Below are 17,965 nucleotides of genomic sequence, written 5' to 3'. Positions count from 1 at the left end.
CTAGCTAAATCCCCCAACCTCCATTCCTATCGCCTGCTTTCACTAAGATTTTGCTAAACATTAGACATAGCAAGCACATGACCTCCAGTCTTCCAATGTCTCGGAATAAAACGATAAAAAAAACCTTCAATTGACGCGGCTGTAAGTTTTCCTCGAGTTGGAATTTAAGAGTCTTTAGTTCTTCAACTCTTAAAGACCTACAGGGCAAAATTTAAATTTAAAAAAAATTTTAAATTGAAAAAAAAAACCGCTCCCCGTTTTTAACCTTTAGCCCCGCCTACTACCCCCCCCCCCAGCCTCCACGCGAAACGCTGCAGGAAACCGGAGGGGCGGGGCGGTGACGTCACGACGCCGGTGCGTCACGGAACGGCGGCGGCTGCGGCGCTGGCGGTGGCTGCGGCAGCGGCGGCATTTTAGTCGGCAGCGGCGGCGGCAGCGGGGCTGCTGCTCCTCCCAGCATCCCTGGCGCGGCCATTTCAGCCCCATCTTGGCCGAGGGGAGGGAGCTGCAGCCGCCGCTTCAGCAGTTTGAATTTCAGTTTCTCCAGGGCCTGCGAACCGGGCGCACCGAGGAAGAATCGAAGAAGCCACCGCAGCTACCTCACACAGCCGGCGCGCCGTCGCTAGCCGGCCTGCCGGCCGCCGCCCCTCACTCTCAGGAGCCGCGAGGGGAAGGCCGAGACCGCCGCCACCGCCCGCCCGCGGGGGTGGCTCCCCCTGTATAGGGGAGGACCGAGCCGGCTTTCCCCTCCCCCGGAGCAGGTTTCCGCCTGAGACAGTCGACATGTCCCTGGGGCTGAGCTCCGGCTAGAGCCGGGGAGGGAGGGCCGCCCGCCCGTGCCGAAGCTCGCCACCCGCCCGCGGCTCCTGGCTGAATCAGGAATCCCTGGCTCCGGACTCGCCACTCCTACTCCTGCTTTCCTCGGCGTCCGAGAGCCCGGAGCTGACGCCGGCACTGGTTCGAAGAGTCGGAGCGGGGCAGCACCGCCCCTCACGCCGCCGCCGCCTCCCCTTCGCCCTCCCACTCCCACCCCCAGCCTAGGCCTGCTGACCGCGCCGAGCTGGATTGACCACGGCGGCCCGAAGACGCGAGGAGGAAGCAGCTGACCCGCCCCTGGGATCGTGCTCTCGCCGCCACTGGGGGGATTGAATTGAGGCGCCGCGACTGCGGGAGGCAAGAAGGAAGGAGGAGCCGCCGCACGAGTGAGACCGGGCCAGAGCCGAAGAGACCGACTCCGATAAGGAAACGGGAGGAGGATGTCTCACGGAGCGGCCGGCGCCCGGATCAGCCCGTGACTCTTAACAGCGACGGGCCTCAGACCCCTGCACGGACGCGGACTTTTGTCTTTGGGGGCCAGTGTTCTGCCCTTCCTGGTTTCCGGTAAGATCGCGGAGGAGCCGGCGTGCCTCTCTGCCCTCCAGCCTTCCTCACCATGTCCAAGATGCCGGCCAAGAAGAAGAGCTGCTTCCAGATCACCAGTGTCACCACGGCCCAGGTGGCTACTAGCATCACCGAGGACACCGAAAGCCTGGACGACCCGGATGAGTCACGCACAGAGGACGTTTCTTCCGAGATATTCGACGTTTCTCGGGCCACGGATTACGGCCCCGAGGAGGTCTGCGAGCGCAGCTCCTCCGAAGAGACGCTCAACAATGTTGGGGATGCGGAGACTCCCGGGACCGTCTCCCCCAACCTCCTCCTGGACGGACAGCTGGCGGCCGCGACAGCCGCTCCGGCCAACGGAGGAGGAGCCGTTTCGGCCCGGAGCGTGGCCGGGGTGCTGCCCAGCACCGTGTCGCCGGCCTCCACCTCAGTCCCCTCCTCAGGGGCCCCCGGCGCTCCCCCGGTCACGGGCCCGTCCGCCACGCCAGGAGCTGCCGCCTCATCACAGCCCCCCACCACTTGTAGTTCGCGTTTTCGCGTGATCAAGCTGGACCACGGCAGCGGGGAGCCTTACAGACGCGGCCGATGGACGTGCATGGAATACTATGAGCGGGATTCCGATAGCAGCGTCCTGACCCGGTCCGGGGATTGCATTAGGCACAGCAATACTTTTGACCAGACTGCGGAGCGGGACAGCGGCCTGGGCGCCACCGGAGGGTCGGTGGTGGTGGTGGTGGCCTCCATGCCGGGCGCGCACGGGCCCGACTCGGGAACTGACAGCTCCTTGACTGCTGTGTCACAGCTACCCCCGTCGGAGAAAATGAGCCAACCCGCCCCGGCCCCGCCGCAGAGTTTTGGCGTTGGGCAGCCGCAGCCGCCGCCTCCGCCCGTAGGTGGGGCTGTGGCTCCAAGTTCGGCTTCGTTGCCGCTGTTCCCGGGAGCCGCGGCCGTGCCGCCGCAGAGGTTGGCAGCCCCGCCGCCCAGCCAGGCCCAGGGCGCCGGGCCCCCGGGGCCCAACGGACAGGGCCTGCCGCTGACGAATGTAACCCTGGCGCAGCCCGGCCTGGCCGTGGGCGCTGCCACCGCGCCCCCGCCCCAGCAGTTCGCGTATCCTCAGCCTCCGATGCCGCCGGGCCATCTGCTGCCTGTCCCGCCCGCCGGCCAGAGTGAGTACCTGCAGCCGCACGTGGCCGGCCTGCAGCCGCCCAGCCCTGCGCAGCCCTCTTCCGCGGGCGCAGCAGCGGGTCTCCCCGCGGGCACCGGCCAGAACGCCGCCTCCGCTGGCGCGCAGATGATGGGTGCGCCCTCCTTGCCCGGAGAAGCGGTGGCCCCTGGGCCGGGCCCCGCGCCCGGTCAGCCGGCCGGAGTGCCCCCGGCTGCAGTGGGAGGCACGGCGCCGTCGGGCCTGGTTCCCGCTGGGGTCGGGCAGCCGCAGGCCGCGCCTCCGCCGCAGATGGGTGGCAGCGGCGCGCCGTCGGTCGTGCCCGGCGGCCCTCTCGCCGTGGTGCCCGGAGTTGCCAACGTGCCTGCAGCCGCGCCCGCTCCCAGCGTGCCTAGTGTGTCGACCACTTCTGTTACTATGCCAAATGTCCCCGCGCCCCTGGGCCAGGCGCCGCAGCTTTGCAGCCAGCCTCCGGTCAGCAGGAGCGGCAGCAGCATCCAGCACGTGGGGCTGCCCTTAGCGCCCGGCACAGCCAGTGCCCCGACGAGTCTACCGCAGTCTGACCTGAGCCAGTTTCAGACTCAGACCCAGCCTTTAGTCGGGCAAGTTGACGATACTAGAAGAAAATCAGAACCCCTACCTCAACCACCACTTTCTCTCATTGCTGAAAATAAGCCTGTTGTGAAGCCTCCTGTTGCAGATGCCCTGGCAAACCCCCTTCAGTTAACACCTATGAACAGTCTCGCCACCTCTGTATTCAGCATAGCTATTCCTGTTGATGGTGATGAAGACAGGTATGGAAATCTTATTTGAAATATTTGATGGGAATGCTTGACCAAACGTTTTAGTTTGGGATGCAACTGTGGGAGAGTTTTTTGGGTTTTTTTTTTTTTCCACTTTGAGGACCTTAACATTTCTAAATATAAACGATAGTCTGTATTTAATAAAATTGATTTATCGGTTCTTGAAAAGACATTCGTTTTAGATTACTGATGTAAAAATGATAGAATTGATGTCACAGTTGTTTAAAAGCACCAAAGTGGGTAGTAATGCAACATTGTTGATTCGAAAGGGTGGCTATTAGTTTAATCTTCTCGATTTGTAAGTGGTAGCTAGTAGGTTATACCCGTAGGATTGTCCCTTTATTAGATGTCGATCACACTTGAACACCTAATGGCATTGTGTTTTGTCAGTGTGAGTTTTGAGGCTGAGACATAAAATCAGTTAAGACTTTCCCATTCTGGAAAACAAGGAGGCCCTGTAATAGAGAAAGAACCATGTAAGGTATCTCCAGTGTATCTGGAAAGGGTGGGGAGAGAATGATGAAATGTCAGATGCGGCTTTGAAGATCCTGTCTTCAGCCCTTTAATAAAAGAGGACAGGTCAGGAGGCTTCCTAGTGACTTCTTTTAAGTTTGTTTTTTTTTTTTTTTAAGGCAGAAAGTGTACTGGAAAGATATTCCTGTTTTCCATCAATCTTTTTACTGTAGAAATGGGAGGTGTGAGACTTGACAGAAGGGAAAGCTGTAGTTCTTAAAAATTAGAGTGATTTTTTAGTAAAAATATGAACGTTAACAGCTGGTTCCCTCTGTTTAGGGGGGATGCTTTTTAAACAGTTCAAGGGCAGATTGGTACATTGCCATACCAAGTCCAGTACAGTTGATGTTTGGTTATGGTTTAATAAGGATTTTAAGTGGTTTTGAGGAAATGTCACATGAAAATGTGATGTCGTATGTATAATACAAATTTTAAAAAACTGGCTTATTACCAAAAATTACATTTGAAAATCACAGAGAAAGTTTCAGGTAGTTCACAGTTAGAAATTTATTTTCTGGGGTTTTTGTTTTGAGAAAGGTTTAATTTTATACATGGTAAACGATCAGAAGTACCTTTATAGGTTTCTGAAGTAATTGGTATCTAGAATACAATAAGACCTGTTAAAACTTTTTCTTCTTACTTTCTCCCGAGTTTCTTCACATTCTTTTTATTTTGAATTACCCTTGTATTTTTGTTACATACTTCTGTGGGTTTGAAATGTTCACTGAAATTCATCCTCTCTGCTTTTTGTAATTCAAAATTCATCTTTTTTTTATAGGAGATTTGCTTGTGGGGTGTCTTTCTTTTGAGAACCCGTAGAGAATACCACATGTCCATGAGTGAGCTCAAGCTATTTAGATTGATTTTATGTGGATGGGGCTACCAAGTAAAGACTGATTCCACAAGCCACACAGAAAAACCCTTCTCTACATTTTCTGCCACATTTCACTTTTCACACATAGGTGCACACCTGAAACGCCACTTGAGTTTATTTGTTCACCTTTGGTAATAGTCAGCAGGCATCTTCCCTTTTCTAGCTGCCAGAAGCCAATTTTTTTGATGGGTTGGTAAATAACCATTTGCTTACCTCTCTGTTCCTGTTGTACATCCCCCCACCTCATATCTCTTCAAGAAATTATGACTGGTTTCTCAGCCCCTCAGCACCCCAAAAAACACATGCACACCTGTGAATTGAATGTATTTTTCTCTCCTTCACACCTCTCAGTTTTTTTGCAGTTACATTCGCCAGAACTTTAATGTGATGATATGGTATGAAGCAGAGAGAGGTGTTGATAAATGGGAGCTCTGGGTTGTATTCTTTAGGATATGACCTCAAAGAGGCATTTATTTCTTCTCTTTATTAAAAGAGTTGGTAATTTCAAGAATCTTATTTCCAAGTATATGACTATCTGAATTACGGATACTACTGTATCAGTGTTCTTATCAATTTTAACAGTTAACCAGTGCTGGGGTTTTCCTGTGTGTATCCTCCTATTTTAAATGTGGACTTCCCTCCCCTACCCAGTCTTTTAAAATCTTCATTGCTTATCAAATGTGCATTTCTAATTTTTGCTAGTCTTTCATTGGTTTCTAATATAACATGCCAGTTTCCAAGATGTAATCTTACACATTTGACTGTTTTGTCACTGGACCAACATACCTGGTGAAGGAATAAATCCATTAAGTAGAAATAGTTTTGGGGTCTTTTTAAATTTGTTTTTTAATGGAAAGCCTTTGTAAAAGAGAGCACATTTTAAAGGTGTATGCTTGATGTTAAATAACAGTTTTTCCAGTGGTATGTTAAATTACTGAGATGAATGCTGTTGAGATAGTACTAAAAAAATCACATTAAATACGTTTAATGTGATTTTAAGTTGCCTTTGATTAAAATCTTCTTACAGTTTTATTTGCAGTCATTCAGATGTAAACAAAATATTGGAGTGAGTGATTATTAATAGGTTGACAAATTTCAGATCCTTAGAAAGTATTTTTTTAAAAGATGTTTGCCTTTTATAAAATCATTAAGACGTTAGTAAACAGTCTGTTTCTTTGAGAAAAGGAAGGAAAATGGAAGATAAAAAGGCTCAGGTGGTTTAAGTTGATGTATTAAACACTCTTATCTTGTGATATTGGTTCTGTTACTTAATACAAGGATCTGTATTGGCTCATTTTGAGACCATTTATTTTAAAGAATCAGACCTTATGTACTATCATATCTTTAAAGGGGCTGATGGTTTTGTATGCCAAGTAAGAAAAGTCTTGAAGTTCTCAGTTAACATTGCCTGTTGACCTTATATTGTTAATTAGCATAACATTTTATATCTTTCTAGCTTAATGGTCAGTTGTTGAGATTATTTAAGTTGATTTTGTGTAAACTGGAGGATATAATAGTGGTTGAAAACATGATTCATAAAAAATGCATAGACATTTCTACAGTAAAAGTTACAAAAATTTTTTAAACTACCTATAGGCTTAACAGACTCCTATTTGGTAAAAGGGGGGAGGTGCAAAATATCACTGGCCCTTTTGGAAAAGGAACGCAGCACAGATCGCTTTCCATAGATAACTGCCCAATGTGAGCTCTGTAGGCCACATTCCAGGAACTCATGAATGGCTGCGATTGTGAACTGTCAACTGCAACCAGAAGACCGCTGAAAACCTGATTGTAAGGATCCTCTAGTGGCAGATATCTTTATGTCTTGTTAATAGTTTTATTTGTGGAGTTTGCTAATGACTGCTGATAAAAGAGTATAAATTGTGAGTGTTAAGTGGTGTGTCCTGGTATGTGCTATAAACACAGATTTTGTTTGTATAGTTGTATATATAGATACGTGTATGAGATATACATATACTTTTTTTAATGAAGTTTTTTTTTACTTGACATTTAAGAGAGAGAATTACGTAAATGTGTATCGGGAGGCAAAACTGTCACTCTTACCTTTGTTTTAAAAACCTGTAAGTAGCTTCCCAGAGCTCTGAAAAAACTTAACTGCATTTAGTCTTTAAAAGTGAAAGCTCCTTACTTGAATCTGTATTTCTTTGGGAGCTTATGGTTCCTTATCATTATTGAATTGTGGAGATAATTTTGCCTTGTGGCTTTATAGTCGATGTTTAAATCACATGCTAGATACCATCTTATGCCTAAGTACTCTTACTAAGGATTTTGTAATCAAAGTTTGATTGACATCATATGAGTGACATTGTTATTTAGTGTAAAAACTGATATTGATGCATTCATCAGAGTGCCTCACTGGTATGCTTTAGTCATAAAACCTGGCTCTAAGTCAAGGAAATTATCATAGATTTCCAGAAAGGCCAATGATCAAAAAGTGCCTGAAGTCCTTAAAACCAGGAATTGTATCAGCAGGAATATGACCATTCACGGTGACACAGTTGTTTAAAATTTTTTGTGAACTAAGTTGTATGGACTGAACATTGGTTAACTTTTTTAGAAAATATAAGGGCTTTTATGTGTGTGGATAAGATAACATTGCCAAGTAACTAATTTATTAACAATCTTTTTCTTGGAAGGGATGGAGGGTATCTTGAATTATAGTGAAAAGTTTTTCTTTTTTTTCGGTACTGGTAGTGGGGTGTTTATTCTCCCTTATGAGAATAAATGTAAGACCAGTCTGTTCTTTGGGAATTTTGATAGCACTAATTTGAAAATAATAAAACATGATGCTAGATTTATGACCTGGTACTTGGTAATTCAGTTGGTAAAGAATTTGCCTGCAGTGCAGGAGACCCGGGTTCGATCCCTGGGTTGGGAAGATCCCCTGGAGAAGGAAATGGCAACCCACCCATTCAAGTATCCTTGCCTGGAAAATCTCATGGACAGAGGAGCCTGGTGGGCTGTAGTCCACGGGGTCGCAAAGAGTCCGGCACGACTGAGCGACTAACACATTTAGTTTTTCTCAGCACCAGAAGAAGTTGGAGGGCGCTCTAGAGTCCTCTAGTAACAAAGAGCTGTCCCACCAATCAGATGGTAAAGAAAGCAAAATGAATCTCTTCCCTGAGGAATGGTTTGATAGGGGAGTATAAAAGAATCTTGACTTTTTTTTTCTAAAATGGTAGAAGCTGAGGGGTTTAGGGAGTAGGAAGTAATAGCAGATAACCAAGACAGAAGTAAATATAGTGAAATAATATGAAATATGGTCTCAAAAGGAATAGGAACCATACCGTGTTACTAGCATGGAACAGGGGTCTAATTTCTTCTTTTAATAAATATTTTAGACCAGTATGTATTTCCTTTTCCAGAAAGATACTGTTTATTTCTTAATTGAATTACTCTTTAAATAGAAGAGAGGCTTTACAAAAACAGGTATATCTGGTTAAATGTAGCCTGAAAAATAATGTTCTAAGGATCTTTTTATTAGTGGGAAGAGCAGATTTTTAATAAGAAATCTTAATTGTTGACAGTGTTGAAGGGATATGTGTAACAAAATTTCTGAACTGGAATAAATCCCTTAAGTTTTTTTCTTTATACTATATCAGTAGTCTTGTGATTTGAAGCTGTTCTTTTAAATCATGTAATACAAATTACTGCATCCACAAAGAATATGCATTCCTGAGTTATTTGTATATTTAATTAGGTCTTTACCAGAATAATTCTTGAACATACCAGATTATTCAGTATTTGTTATATTCTTAATCTGGCTTTGCTTAGAGTAAAAATTGGGTCTCCTTCATAAAGATTTAGGAACAGCAATTTGTATCATTCTTATACATCATTACATGATTTTTCATAATATATTTTAATGTATACTCTTCAGATTTGACTGGAAACATTAAGGTATATTGATTATCTGCTCTACCTCTGAAAAGTATATGATTGGTTCTACTTTTAAATCAGGTGAATTAAATTTCGTCTATGCTACTTTGGACTGCTTACCACTCAAATTTAAAGCCTCAAGTCAGATTAAAGTTTTTAGTTTTAGTTTTATGTCTTTGTACTCAAGCTACCTTTTGTTAAAAAAAAAAAAGAATGAACTCATATTCTTTAACTTTTACATTTACATATGATGGTTATGTGAAAATTCTGTAGATCATTGAGTTAATAATGTTCATCATGGACATAGACAATTAGTAAACGTCCTGATAATTTATACTCATCAGAGTAGGCAAGACAAATAAGTGAAGTCTAAATGTTAAATTCCTTAAAGCCTCTTTTCCCATAAGCTTTTACTAAAATCTGATTAAAGAGTATAGATATCTAGAAGAGAAACTATGATTAATTTGTCAATTATTGTAAATAATGCTAGTGTGTTTTAAATGTTATTTGTAAAAATTTAGGCTATCCATCTTCATTGTTACACAAGTAAATTGTTTAATCTGTGTATGAAGGATACTCAAAGTTTAAGGCTGACTGGTTTCTAAAATAGAATTAGAATTCAGTTTTAATAACTGGTTTTATAAGTAAACCAAAACAAATCCACGGTATATGTTCTACCTAGCTTTTGGAAACAAAGGAGAGGGGGCTCTTGATCAAATAATCCATAGTGTGTTTAGTTGTGTACTATATGGCATATCACATGAGTGACCGGTACAGATGATGGAATCAAGAGTCTTCAGTTTTGATCCAAAAATGTAATTGCATAGCATGGATATAATCAGAGAAAAGGAGACATTGGTTCAGGGCAGAAAAAGTCATGATATAATACGTGGTTCAGAAACTTGTGTTCTAATCATGGCTTTTCCACCATTTAGCTGATTTATTTGGTCAAGTCATTTAATTTTCTTGGTTTTCCTCATTGGTAAAATTAAAATTTGAGCCTTTGGTCAGACTTGAAGATTCCCTAAGTATAAGTCTATACATGAGAGAGCTGCTAACTTAAACCCTTCTCTCGGTAAAACCCTTTTCCTGCCCTTAGACTAATGTGTGACAAAAAAATGAAGTTTACAAATACTCTGTAAGCAGGTTGAATGCCCAGGAAAACATTTGAAGTGGCAATATGTCAATCATTCAACTTTCTCTGCGTTCTTTGAGTAGTACGTACTGGGATACAGAAATAAGACTTACCTTCTCCTTTAAGATCTCAGAATTTATGGAAACAATTACCAATTGTATACTTCATTGTAGGCTGTGATGGAACAGTTAAGTTATTAATGTGAACAATTTAGGACATCAAGTCAGATTTGTGTAGGGCGGGAATAGTTAGACTGATTTCTGTTTAAATTATTCTCTGCATAGGTAATATGTTTACATAGTTCAAAATTCAAAATATGCAAGTATAAATTGAAAGCCTTTCTGCCACCTCTGTCATTCTACCAAATTTCTGTCCTCAGAAGCAACCCATTATTACTTTTGCATTCTATGGAAGCTAACTCTTGAACTGAATCTTAAGAGTCATTCAGATTGGGTCACTGATGAAAGAAGCGGATGATTTTCCAAGTAGGAGGGCAGTTTTGTGTAACAATGTGGAAGAGTGAGACTGTCAGATGTGGAACATGATGTGATTAATTTGACAGTAACCAGAGTGAAGGGCTTAAATGTCACAGAAAGAAATTGAGATTTTAACATTTAAGTTTGTGATTGCTGTTAAAGATGTTTCTTGAAGCTTTTATTGTTTAAGTAGTATGTATCTTGGGACCATTTCAATACCCTTTTATAGTGATTATTGTATTTTTAATTAAAATCTTGTCATAAAGTTGTGTATAAGGAAATCTGGGGAAGATGTGAATCTCAGAGGTAGAATTCTCCAATGGAATGGACTAAATAACTTGGTATATACCTGGTTCCAGGTTTATGTATTCTGCTTGCCTTAACTATTTTGTTTGCCCCAATAGTACCTTAATAATGGTAAAGTATTTGGTATATGTTAATATACTCTACCAAAAGTTGATTTTTATATAACATATTTAGAAATCATAACCCTGTGTTAAACACAGACCAGGCTTAATTGTTTTGGAGCCTATGTATACATAATCTCATTTCATCTTTTCAGCAATTGTAGTGACTGTTTTTCTCCCCTTTTTAATGGATTAAGGAAACTGAGGCTCTGAGGATTTGAATCACATAGCTATTAAGTGAAACAAGGCATAGGGTCAGATTCAGGCTTTCTGACTCCAAAACCAGCGCTTGGATATTTCCAGGGCTAGTTTTATTACTTTCCAGGCTATGAGATAGGATAAAGGAAAAGCATCTGTAGACACTGATCTGTTGTGGTGTAACCTTTTACCTAAAGGTTGTATTTTAAATCATTTGAAGTTTGTAGATGATAATGTTGGAGAGAGGGCCCTTGTTCCTTTGCTTACTGTGTTTCCCTGGTTTCTATTTAGAGATTTCTGAAGTTGATGTACATATGTTTTTTCTTGCTATTATAGTTGGTAACCCTGCAGAGATAATATCTTAGTTTAGCAGGTAGACATATGTCACATTTAACTTACTTTCTCAGGTATCATATTCCTGTACTTGGTAATTGTCATGACAGACTATTCAGTATATAAATTCAGAGAGAATGTTATTGTCTGCTGGTTTTGAAATTTTTTTACAAATAGGAAAACGGTGTTTTCCTTTAGCAGGCTGAAATAAATTCAGAGTAAGCCACACCTCACTCTTTGAAGAAATGCTTATTTGGCTTTATATTTAAATTAGTATCTTATATTTATATATAAATACTTTATATTTAGTTTACATTGACATCAAATATGTTGTTAGAAAAGTGGTTTCAAATTTTATTTCTTGAGCAGAAGAGCATTTGTGACCAAATCTCCATAAAATTCAGTATTTCTAACAAATTTTTAATATCAGTTGCTGCTTGATGCCTTCAAATATCATAGACTATGAACTTGAAATGCTCCCCATTAACAGTATTTTCCTTGGACTCTTGATTTCCTCAATTTTACGCCATTCCAAAACAAAAGTCTTTGATCTGGCCCTTCAGTATGTACACATGGCCCTTTTGAAATTCGTTATCAACTAGGTTTCATAGACTTGACTGCTTTAATCTGTGCCTGCTAATCAGTGTTTTGAGATTAATTGTTGCTATTTGCTAAAAATCTCTCAGTGTGTGGATAACATCCCAGCTTAAGTATTCCAGAAACCAAAAATTTCATATTTTTAAGACTATCTTAAATGTTTATCCCTGGAATCTCAGCTATTTAAAAATTTTTATACTGCATAGATTGTATAACTCCATATGGCTTATTTATTTTGAATATATATGTAAAAAGCAATTGTTAACTGCCAGCTCTTGCAACCTAAATGTATTTGTTGACATGTTCTAAAGACTTCTAAGTACACTTATAGTATTGTATTTCACAGATTTTTTTTCTTTCCTGCCGCCAGGATACACATATAACTGCAGATACATTCTTTTACACTTCTACCTTTGACTTATGAGAAACATTTCATTGTTAGTATCTATGCTAAAATGCTGGAATTTCATAACTAAAGTCTTGTGACTTTATTTAAAACCAATTTATTTGCATTTGGATTTAATTCAAATTAAATATGTATGTTTATATGTTTCCAAATTCGGGATCTAAAGATCTTTTAAAGTATATCACCCTTAAAAATATACTGTAAATGTTCTTTAATGAATTTTTAATTCCAGACTTGCAAAGTAACTTCCAAGTTTACTCTTTGTTATTTTCTTGTATTCACTACCTTCCTCTTTATGTCACTTTGTTAATTTTAAACCCAAGGTCTCCAAACAGACCTGTGTGAATAGCAAACTTGTTCCCATATGATCTTGGATGAGACTGCTAAAGAAAGCCAAATTGAGTTTTCAGTTGGTTTAGTTGGCTTTCATTTAATTCGGCAGACAGATTTTCTAAGTACAGTGAAAAAAAAGAGCCATGGTAAATACATCTACAGAGGGTACAAGTTGTTAAACAAACAATAGCAACCTCTTAATTCTCTCTTGATATTATTCGGTCTAGTCAGAGTCAGTGCCTTCCATTGCCTTGGACTTAGTCACGAGAAAAGTGCAGAAATAGAAAAAAGAACAGAAAGGAGTTGAAGTAGGGAAAGCGAAAAGAACACATACTGAAGACTCCTAATTAATCAAACAGTTGCATTGGTGACATGCTGGCATCTAGTGTCTATCTGCCTTTCTTAGTTTGGGATCATCTACCTTCCTGGTTAAAACTTAAAATGCCCCCCCCCCTTTTTTTTAATTAGTAGATAATATGCCTTAACTTGAGTTTTGTAATCATGGGATTCTCTTGAGTGTTTTATTTGATGATCATTGATACTTGCTGATACTTGGTGGTTATTCTAGTGGAACTCGGAGATAGTTTTCTTACTGTACTAATAACACTGCAGACTCTCCTAAGGCACTAGTTAGGATCTCAGAATTTCCATGTTGTATCTGAAGTTCATTTTGATGATAAAGATAATAGCTGTCACTTACTGAGCATTGACAGAATGCCAGGAACTTTATATATAGTCTCAGTTCTTGAACCACCCTGCAAGTCTAACTGGTAATATCACCATTTAACTGATTAAGAGACAGACCTAGAAAGGTTAAAATTTAACTCTGTTGTATGCTTAGCATAGTAGTTTAAGAGTATAAATGCTGGGACCAAATTGCCACTTTAGCTTTGTGACATTCGGCAAGTTCTTCTCTCTGATCCAGTTTCTGTGTCCATGAGATGGGAATAATAATAGCACCTGCCTCTTAAGACTGTTGTAGTATTGAGTTAATAAATGTAAAGCACTTAGAACAGAGTCTGGTATGTGGTAAGCACTTAGCTTGCTGCTATTATTCTGCTACAGCATGCATCAGGAATTATAGACGTGACATGGCAAGTGTACAGGTTGGGAGTTGGGGAGACTGTGGAAATATGCTGAGGTGGCAGAGAGACTGTTAGAAAGCAGGTTTGTTGAAAGGTAGTCACCTGAGAAACAACTTCTGAGATGCAAAGTGAAACAAGCGTGTTGGAAGCTTGCCCCATTAAGATTCTATAATATAGCCCTAAGGAATATTTCTCCAGGGGATAGTAGAACTGGATGGTGATAAAGCGTATAAGCTCTTACCCTGTAAAGGGACACTGTACAAATGTGAGAAATTAGAAAGCCCCCCTCTAGTTGCAGCACCATTTTTTGCCTTAACCCAGGGAAACCACACATAAATGGACTCTGAAGGTGGGAGTTGTGCAGAGTCCAACCCAGAAAAGGACTCGGTCACCATCAAATCCTGTCAAGTCAGTCCTGTGAAGAATTTTTATATTATGAAGGTTTAACTGACTTTATGTGAACACTGTACCTGAGAACAGCTTGGTTAAACTGTTGACATGTGTAGGGATTTATAAAGGCATCTGATACAAAACAGTTGCTGATTAAGCTGTGAGTTGATCACGCTCATATGCATACAAACATACACACACGCACACACACACACAACTGGATGCTAGTTAGTATTTAATTTTATCTGTATTACCCCATTTTTTCCTGCATTGTTGTAAGGGTCTGCTTTTTTTGTCCAGCTTTTAAATTTCTTTTGAAATGTTTTTAATCAAGCTAATTTGGGTGTTTTTTTGTTTTTGTTTTTTTTTAATTAAAGTGGTTGCACTGTGTTAGAAATCTAAAATATTCCTTCTTTTTTTGAAAAGTAGTGATTTTACTGTACTTTCTCAACTTCATTTCCATTTGATTCTTGGGTCTCACAGGAATCCTTCAACTGCTTTCTACCAAGCGTTCCATTTGAACACGGTTCAGGAATCAAAGAACCTCTGGGATAGGTATGAATACTTGCATATGAAATGCATACATGCAGCAGTGTATGCATGAATTGCTTTGCACTATATACTGGTTTCTCATCGTTAAAACTGATCTTTATTATTTTGGGGGGGGGGGGAATCACATAGTATCTAGCATGAGACAAAGCAGCAAAATAAACCAAAAGGACAATATGTATTTTAAATAGAATATAAACATACTTTCTTTGCATTTTAAAGTATGTTTTTGAAGGGCTTACTCTATTGGATTTTATTACATGAAATGTCCCCTTACCCCTGTGTGTTTAATATAAAAACATGTTCTATTTAAAAAAACTACAGTTAACTTTGTGCTGTTTTACATAATTTCTCTCTAAAAAGCCTTAGTGACTCAAAGCAGAATATTATTTCATGTTAAGAAATTGGGGAAGGGAAAAGACTAAGGTATCAAAGTAGCAATCGTTTAATTCTTGGCAAGAAATTTTAACCTTAAGCTTGTTAAGTCACTATATCTGCATTACAGTTTTATAAACTCCTAAAATAGTTTTTTTCACAGAAATGTATAAATTTTTTTTTGTAACTTTTTAAAGTATAGACTGGAGTCTTGGACTTCACATATGGCAAAAGATACTTTGGTTTATCTTTCTGCTTAATACACATTTTAGATAGTATATGCTCTGTTCACTTATTTTGCTGAATATTTATTAGCACTCCATCAATCTGTGTCTCATTAACAGAAGCTGAGTGCAAACAATGTTTTTAAAATTCACACAAAGCTTTGTTAGATTCTTTTAACTCTGCCTGGCAGCGCATTTGTGTCCTTTGGCATAATTTGGATAACACTTATGGACTCAACTCCATCTCTCATTAGAATAAAGTATTGCTGCGTGCATGTACATGTCAAGCTAAGACATGGTCTGTAACAGTCTTTTAATTCTTAGGCTTGATTTACTGTATCACTCAGGATATTTTCTAACTATCTTTTTGATAATGTGTTCCTTACTTAACTGGAAATGTCTCTAAGTGGTTGCTTGTAGAACAAGAAGTTTATAATGTGTAGTGCTGTATTTATAGATTCAGTTTTTAAATTGTACAGCTATAGCAATATCAAGACATAAATGTAAATTGTGGCATGAAACAGCATGAAGTTTTAATCATTCAGATGGCTTGCCAGTGTAGCCAGGGTGAGTACTTTGGGAATGTACTTTGTAAAAACTTTTCCCTTAGAGAAAGGAAAAATCATACTCTTCTTAGAAATGTTATAAAATGTTTTTAGATATATGATAATTTATTTGAAATAGCTAACTTTCATGAGCTACCATGATAGCAATATGAATAATACATATTATTTTCATGAAAATGATGTAGAAAGGTTTAAACTTTACTTTTTATAATTTGGATCTAATTAAAAGATTTGTTTTCATTATAAAGCAGCCATAGAAGTTGCTTCCTCATCATCCATTACCGCTAAATACTCCTTATCTGTTTTCTTTTTTAGATCCTAGAAATATTTAAGGTATCGGAAGTGAGGCAAGTTGCTATATCTATAGTTTCTCATGGATTGAAAATACTTCGTCTTCTTCTTGGAGCTCTTTTGTCCAGAGCCAGAGAAGTGCAGTGGGTACTTGGAGAGTTGTCTGTAGTTGTTAGTGCCAGAATGTAATCAGAACTTTCATTCTAGATCAGCCATTCTTCACTGGAAATTGACATGTTGTTACCAAGATGATGAACTCAACCCTGTGGAAACTGACTAGTTTCCTTTTAGCTTTTCATCTAGCTTAATTTTCAGTTGAGAAGAGGAGTAGTGGCTGGCTTTGTTAGTTCTAAGCATCCACGGCTTTAGTTGGATGCTTAAGGTTTAGTTACTAAACCTTTTAGTAGTTTAATACCTGGTAAAGTGTTGTGGGACTGTTTATTCTTCTTCATTGCAGACAGAGGTTGAAGATTAATCTGTGTTAAGCTTTGAAAAATGTCTCACCAAATTGCCTTGTTCATTTTTGACTATTACAAATTTAGGCTTTTTAAAATATTACTAATTTGGCAAGTCAGTATTTTTTAAGGATGATATTATTAAATAGAACCCATTAAAGGATTTAAGGGGCTATACACTCCTTACATCATTTACTCACTAAGAGGTATACATTTGTCTATCAGTATAGATATAATGGTTTTTCAGGCTCCCGTTTATGAAATCTTGGAAATCATTTTCAGTAGGGGCAGCTTTTAAGCCCTGTGCCAATTTTTATTAAACCTGCCCTAGATATCTGAAGATTCTTGGGTTCGCCTTACTCAGAAGACTGGGATCTTTTTTTTTCTAGAATTCTTTTAGCAGACTATCTTTTAATCAAAATATAGGTAACTAATATATCTTTCTCACATTGACTTAGAGCTGTCTAATGGCCTTTTTGTTTTCTCTACTATTTAAATTAGAATTAGCAAGCTGAGAGACTTTGTGTCAGTCTGCCTCTGCCTATATTTAGATAGTTCCTCTTTCTGTTGATATCCAATGCTTTATTCAGTTATTATACTGAAGTCGAAGCTCCTGTCAAGCCTTCCTTTCCCTTTTCCTGTAGGTGCCATCATTTTCTGTCTTCCCCATTTGTTATTTGCAAAGTCCTCAGGGAATCAGTCAGCTGAAACCATCACCAAATAAAGAACAGTAGATTCTAATAGCTAAAATAATACAACTTTTTCTTAGGAAACCCAAATTAATTGCATTGACTATTTTATTAAAATGAATAATGTAGCTTCCAGGTTTCACCTTTTAAGCTCTGTGCCAATGTTTAGTGATAGCCTAGCCCGTTGGCATTTCAGAACAGTAACTTGAAAATTTGATTTCCTATTTTTCTTCTTTAAAAAACCAACTTTCCAAACTTAATCATTGGCATTGCTTTGTTGCATCACAGAATTAGTTTAGAAAGTTACCCTGATAATCACGAGGGGATAGGCGCTCACTGGGAGTCCTTTGTGTGCATAAGCTAAGGGTGAGAATTTATAGCAAACAACTTTTACCCTGTTGTAAATATCAAATCAGGAAGATAAAGGAGTACTAAAGGGAAGAGACTTTACCTCAGGTAGACTAAAGAAAAAAATCAGGTAGCTTGTAAAGATTTATCCTTATTGATAAATACTTAGAAATGTTTCTGCCTTAACGAAGAAAATACTTAAAATGTAGTTAACAATTAGAGTAACAGTGGCTAGGTACACCATCCTCTTGAGTCGTTTTGTCCTTATGACAGCAGTAATATTTAAAAGAGAAATGAATAAGGGAAGTAGTATACATGAATTATTAGCTTAAAATGAATAAGTCTTTGGGTCTTTTACTTGGCTACTTGATGATTTCAATTAAGTCTTTATAGTGATTATTTACTTTCCTCTATTTATATCTGGTTTCTAAATTGTTGCATTAAAATGTTCTTATTAAATAACGTCAAGTATT

General features: G+C 40.0%; 2 protein-coding genes across 7 annotated transcripts in view; one reads left to right on the top strand and one right to left on the bottom strand.

Annotated features, from left to right (window-relative positions):
• Positions 1 to 210: 210 nt before the first annotated feature.
• LOC122445050 lies at positions 211 to 785 on the bottom strand. The gene has a single exon (XM_043474038.1). It carries the CDS (start codon positions 783 to 785, stop codon positions 477 to 479), a length of 309 nt encoding a protein of 102 aa, XP_043329973.1. The 3' UTR covers positions 211 to 476.
• A 647-nt stretch (positions 786 to 1,432) lies between these two features.
• Positions 1,433 to 17,965, top strand: part of TSC22D2 (TSC22 domain family member 2) — a 45,518-nt gene continuing 28,985 nt past the window's right edge. For 3 of the 6 annotated variants that reach the window (XR_006270428.1, XM_043474034.1, XM_043474036.1), the window contains exons 1-2: positions 1,433 to 3,339; positions 14,479 to 14,550. Coding sequence is in view for 4 of the 6 variants with exons in the window: in XM_043474034.1 (XP_043329969.1) it covers positions 1,433 to 3,339; positions 14,479 to 14,550 (1,979 nt within the window). In the remaining 2 variants the exon portion in view is untranslated. Of the gene's footprint in view, positions 3,340 to 14,478; positions 14,551 to 16,024; positions 17,960 to 17,965 lie in introns of those variants that run through there. The other 3 variants (XR_006270429.1, XM_043474035.1, XM_043474037.1) reach the window with 2 other exon arrangements.

Source organism: Cervus canadensis, chromosome 7, assembly GCF_019320065.1.
Source record: "Cervus canadensis isolate Bull #8, Minnesota chromosome 7, ASM1932006v1, whole genome shotgun sequence".
Taxonomy (NCBI): domain Eukaryota; kingdom Metazoa; phylum Chordata; class Mammalia; order Artiodactyla; family Cervidae; genus Cervus; species Cervus canadensis.
The sequence above is the reverse complement of the archived record's forward strand: the minus strand, read 5'-3'. Positions and strand labels throughout refer to the sequence as shown.